The following is a 5,211-nucleotide window of genomic DNA, read 5'->3' on the forward strand; positions in this document are numbered from 1 at the left end:
AAAAGACTCGAGAAGAACACAAAGGAATAATGCTGAAGGTAAAAGTAGACAGCGCTGCTCAGCCATGTTGTTTTCAGTTGATAAAGTGATCTGGTAGACATTTCTGTTGAAGCAGCTTTGTCAGTGAATTTGGCTGAATTCCTAAAATACCACTACAACAATATAGAACTGCAGTACATTCTCAAGGTTGGCATACTAATGGAACAGTAGCACTACTGGTCTTAAAGCAGAGCCCTTCAAGTTGCATTAACTGTCCTCAAGATCTGACAGCCATCACAAAAACTTTAGATGGGCATTTCTGCCTATTTTTGTGCATGCCAAACAATGACGAGGGGACTCTAAGTCATCTCCTGGAAGTTAAGGTGTTGTGTACAGTATGGCGTTTCCTTTCTCTCTCGAAGTGCAGTTTATTTGTAATATTAATGTACACATTTAATTTTCTATGGGTCTGTCCTCTTGTTTCTTCATTAAATTGGAAATAACTATTCCCAAAAACAAAATTAGTCCAAGATTTCTATTTGAGGCAAATTTTTTCCAGCAGTCTTCTGATTTATTGATATCCAGTGAGGAGATCTATGTGATGAAACAACAAAACATATTTTTCAGTTAGACATTTCCCAGGAAGGAACAAAAGCTAAAAGGTAAAACAAATAGAATGCACATTCAGTAAGGATTAAAGCACTTAAACAAATTAAACAAAGATTACACCATTCATTTCAATGGGAAATGTTCACTTGTTTATCTTAAATATCTTCAAGTGTAGAAAATGTTAAATAACACAGCAGTCAGTTTGAACTAAGTTTGTTTGTGAAGCTGTTCAAGCTGAATTATTTGCAGAACTTGCGTTGTCAGTTCTCAGCTTAGCGTGTTCCTGTTTTTTTTGCGCACACGAATGCACATGAAATTATAATAGAGCATTCTCTTATCACAAACTATGTTCCATCAACAATTTTCTTGAGGAGGAAGGCAGAAGATGAAGTGTTGAGTATTAGATCTCCCTATGAACACATTTGTTTTATTCCCTCAACACACCTGACGTGTCAGATGGAGGCCCACAGCAGAGACGGCTGCATAATAGGGAAGAGTCTGCTGAGCGTTGAGTCCAGCCAGGATGAGGCCTGCCACCATGGCCACAGAGAAGCCGGAGAGCCACGGTTTAGTCTGCTCTCCAAACCTCAGAGCTGTAGACTTGATGCCCACTCTAATATCGTCTTCCTTATCCTGAAAAACACAACATGTTATGTGAAAGTGCAGTCTTTTATGCCTACATCTCAAATGTGCCCAGAGAGTTTGGTTTTGTCTAAGATTAAAAAATATCAGTATTACCTGGTGAGCATAGATGGTGTCATAGATCAGTGTCCACATCACACCGGAAAAATAGAGCGGCAAACAGATGGACCAATCACATGATCCCATCACTGCCGACCATCCTAGCAATGCCCCCCAATTGAAGGTAAGACCTGAAATAAAACAACTTGAGTCATGGCTGAGTACAACATCTGTAATACGTTATTGCTGGAACTTAATTATGTTGATGATGATGATTTTCCTACCCAGCATGAGTTGTGGCCAGTATGTTATACGCTTCAAGATCGGGTATGTGACCACTAACATCAGTGAAGCAGCTCCAAGGAATATACTGTTACAAAAGAAATCTTGATCATCTGTCTGAGATAACTAAACAAGACATAATCAGTATGTATTCTACTTCAAGAACATCATGCAGCAGTCTTGATCACGTGAGATCACCTGTAGTAGTTCAAGCAGAGGAGCACGCAGAGGGCGAGGCTGAGCTGACCTCCCAGGAACTGGAGAGCCTTGAACCGGGAGATTTCACCTGATGCAATGGGTCGGGTCGCAGTTCTAACCACCTTCAAAAGAGAGTTTGGAATGAAACACACTTTTGGCAGATCATTCATCTAGAGACACAAAACAACACCTCAATGGAGACTGGATGAGCTTGTCATTGTTTTGTTTACAGAAATAAACACAATGGGTCTACACAAGAATCACAGAGTCTCTCCCCTTCTGCCTGTGGACTTGGCATTGTTTGAACAACAATGAGGACATCCTTCATTCTTCTAGATCTTTAATGGAATCTGGAGCAAGTACCACCAGAGGAGAGAAATACTGGTGCTCCCACAGACACCATGGAATGTGAAGTCAGCTTCAAAAGGCAGCAAACATTTGGAGTACATCCAGCCTAATCCAACCCTACTAACTGACTAAGAAAGCAGTGGCGGACCGCCAGGGCTGTCTGAAGGCCAAAAAATATGAAAAAAGTCAAATAATATTTTAGTTCAAATTAAATGTAAATTTTCTATCTGTGTCTTCCCATTTTCCCCAATCACTTTCTACATGTTTTAGAGGCTGTAGGCGAGCTTAATCATTCTAAAGCAGCCAGATGACAGGTATGACTAGACCGTCGTTCTTTTCCTTTTGAGTGAGTTTAGGATACCCATGCCTTTTACCGCCATTGGAACTTACAGTTAGGAGAAAGAGCCAGTATTTTTTTACCTGTGTCAAATGAAGCGCTTGTTTTTGCCACTGATAGGCTCATACTGTTATTGTCAGTCTTGGAAACTGTAGAGAACGACCTGTTTCTACAGGCATTCGTTTACTTTACATTACAAGACATTAGTCGACCGAAAGACAAATGACTGTAGAAGCCATTTTCTTTACAGTTACTGGGGTAAACAGACACAGGTCTATCTCTGTAGGGATCAGTTAATGGGGTAAACAGACACAGGTCTATCTCTGTAGGGATCAGTTATTGAGGTACGCAGACACAGGTGTATCTCTGTAGGGATCAGTTAATGGGGTACGCAGACACAGGTCTATCTCTGTAGGGATCCACTCAATCGAAGAGGGTGGGGCTTAACCCAGCATACTTTCAGTAATAGTTGTTGAGTCAGCACTCCAGGCTGTTACTATAGATCAGAGATTGGCCAACTTGATTACAATCAGCTCCATCTGCCATCAGATTTCTGCATGTTATGGGCTCTAACATTGTTAGCAAAAGATTGTGCTTTGTTTACCTTTCTGTCAAAGTCTTTATCCCACATATCATTGATGGTGCATCCAGCCCCTCTCATGAGCAATGCCCCAGTTCCAAACAGTGCTAGCATGCTCATGTCTGGAAGGTGACCAGGATCTGCAGCCAACCCGATACTCCATGTGCAGGGCAAGAAGAGTAGCCATGTTCCTGGGGGACATGAAAAACAGCCAGTCTGTAATAATGTCACTTCTGTGTTGATACAGCATCAGTTCAGACATGGCCTTTGTCTTCTATTCTTTTATACTGCTATGAGACAAAGAAGTGTGCAATGTCTGAATAAGAGCATTATATGCATACATACAATTGAATTTAGGTTCCATTTAATAAAGTACATTTGGGCTGTCAGAGAGAACAGAACTTATACCTTGAATGTGATACCTGAATAGTAGGCATTATCTGAACCCCACATGGTGACCACACACTTTTACAGAATTTAAAATGTATGTTTAGACTGTGATCCAACCCAGGTAACAACTCCAAATGGTTATGATCATGATCAACCAGTCTGCACCAGATTATGGCAATGTCACCAATCTGAGAACGTATGAAATGTTACAGTTCAACTCAAGAAACTATGCCAGTTATATCACTGCAGTGTGAAGTGTACACACTGTAGCTTATAGCCTCCCTCGCTGGCCTTTACAGTCATGGTAATGATAAGCTATTTCTGTGCTTGACCACTTGTTTTTAATAATATAGATAAGACCCTATTCTGGCACAGACAAATTCCAGTGTCAGTTACTTTCTAAATACTAGTATGTGTGGTGTATGCACTCATGCAAGTGTCTGATATCAGTGCATGTTTTACACACTCACCAATGGGTTTGTCAAGTCGCATTAAACGAAGATATGGTTTCATAGATGATGGAGCCGAGTTCACAATAGCCGCAGCAGACAGACTGGACAGCCTTTTACGAATAGTTCTCAGCTTTATTCCAGACAGAGAACGAGTCCATAAACTATGAGCATGGAAGTCAGTCTGTTTATGACATGATACCCGTTGGAAAGGAGTTGCCAGGCTTGTTTCCTTGTTCCTGTGACTTGAAGTTGGGTATGTGCATGTGTAGAAGGCTCTGAAAGGTATCTTCCACCTGCAGTGTGATGCGTGTTTTAGGATGGCCGTCATACTGTCAGTGTAGATTTTCAAACACCTAATCTTTCACATCTGCAAATGGCAAAGAAAGAAAAAAGGACACCTGTCTGTAAAATGCAAACTACGAGCATTCTTTATTCGTCATATTATATGTGTGCCATGACAGTCCTCGCTATGTGCGAGTACGAATAAGATTACATTGATCCATGGCTCTGCTTTGGTCAAAAGAACGCCGCACTCATTCAGTATTTGCTTTGTTCTAGTCCGATATGTTGGGTACCATGCTTGCAGACTGAGGTTTTCGTTTAAGGATAAACATTAATTAACGTTATCAAAGTTTAGATAGCATTGGTTAGGTAACCAGATATAATAGCTTTCAAAACAACAGAGAAATGTTGCTACTTCCCTAGCTAGCTTCACTTAACTAGCGACAAATAACTGGTTAACGTTACACTGACCGAATAAAACACTAACACTAAAACTACTCAGCAGCAACATCAATATCAGAGTATGGTAACCTCACCTTTACAACGCCCTAAGCTAATTATCGAATTGTTTCACTTGACATGGACTACGATAAACATGTCTGTAAGTTGGCTTTTTCAAAGTTTTAAAACACTTCAGAGCTATAACAGAATTATAGAACCTCCTCTCTACAGACACTATGTTGAGCATTGGTCACTTGGTTCTCTCACTCACTACTTACTAGCCTATATTCATACAGCAAACTCACCATGTATGGACCGCTTTTAAGGCTGCACATTTCCTCTTCTTCTATAAAATTGTCTGAAGACTGGATATTTTCCAGTGTATGACTGCCACCTACTGGAGAGCCAAATCCTATGGAGGATTAAATGAGATCTTCAAATACATGTTAAAACAATCCATTCAATCAATCCCCCATCCTCCCTTCTATCTATCAACACTTCACTAAACAAACACACACATATTAGATGCAGCTAGCTATTAATACAGTAAAGGATTGTTTTGAAGGATTCATGGAATTACATGTTTGAGGGATTTCATGCTCCAAACATGCAAATTTGAGGTGGTCTTTGGG

At 40.4% G+C, this 5,211-nt stretch overlaps 1 protein-coding gene across 2 annotated transcripts; it reads right to left on the reverse strand.

Annotated features, from left to right (window-relative positions):
* Nucleotides 1–4,974, reverse strand: coq2 (coenzyme Q2 4-hydroxybenzoate polyprenyltransferase). Of its 2 annotated transcripts, none has more exons than XM_012835918.2 (8): nt 4,885–4,974; nt 3,875–4,223; nt 3,039–3,205; nt 1,750–1,871; nt 1,554–1,639; nt 1,327–1,460; nt 1,033–1,221; nt 1–573 (listed from the first exon to the last, which is right to left on the reverse strand). In XM_012835918.2, the coding sequence occupies exons 2-8, from the start codon at nt 4,182–4,184 to the stop codon at nt 433–435; spliced, it is 1,149 nt and encodes a 382-aa protein (XP_012691372.1). In that variant the 5' UTR covers nt 4,185–4,223; nt 4,885–4,974; the 3' UTR covers nt 1–432. The 2 variants fall into 2 exon arrangements, with proteins under 2 accessions (XP_012691372.1, XP_031425930.1); XM_031570070.1 differs by lacking the exon at nt 4,885–4,974 and adding an exon at nt 4,675–4,872.
* Between the last annotated feature and the right edge of the window lie 237 nt (nt 4,975–5,211).

Source organism: Clupea harengus, chromosome 7 (assembly GCF_900700415.2).
Source record: "Clupea harengus chromosome 7, Ch_v2.0.2, whole genome shotgun sequence".
In the NCBI taxonomy this organism is placed as follows: Eukaryota; Metazoa; Chordata; class Actinopteri; order Clupeiformes; family Clupeidae; genus Clupea; species Clupea harengus.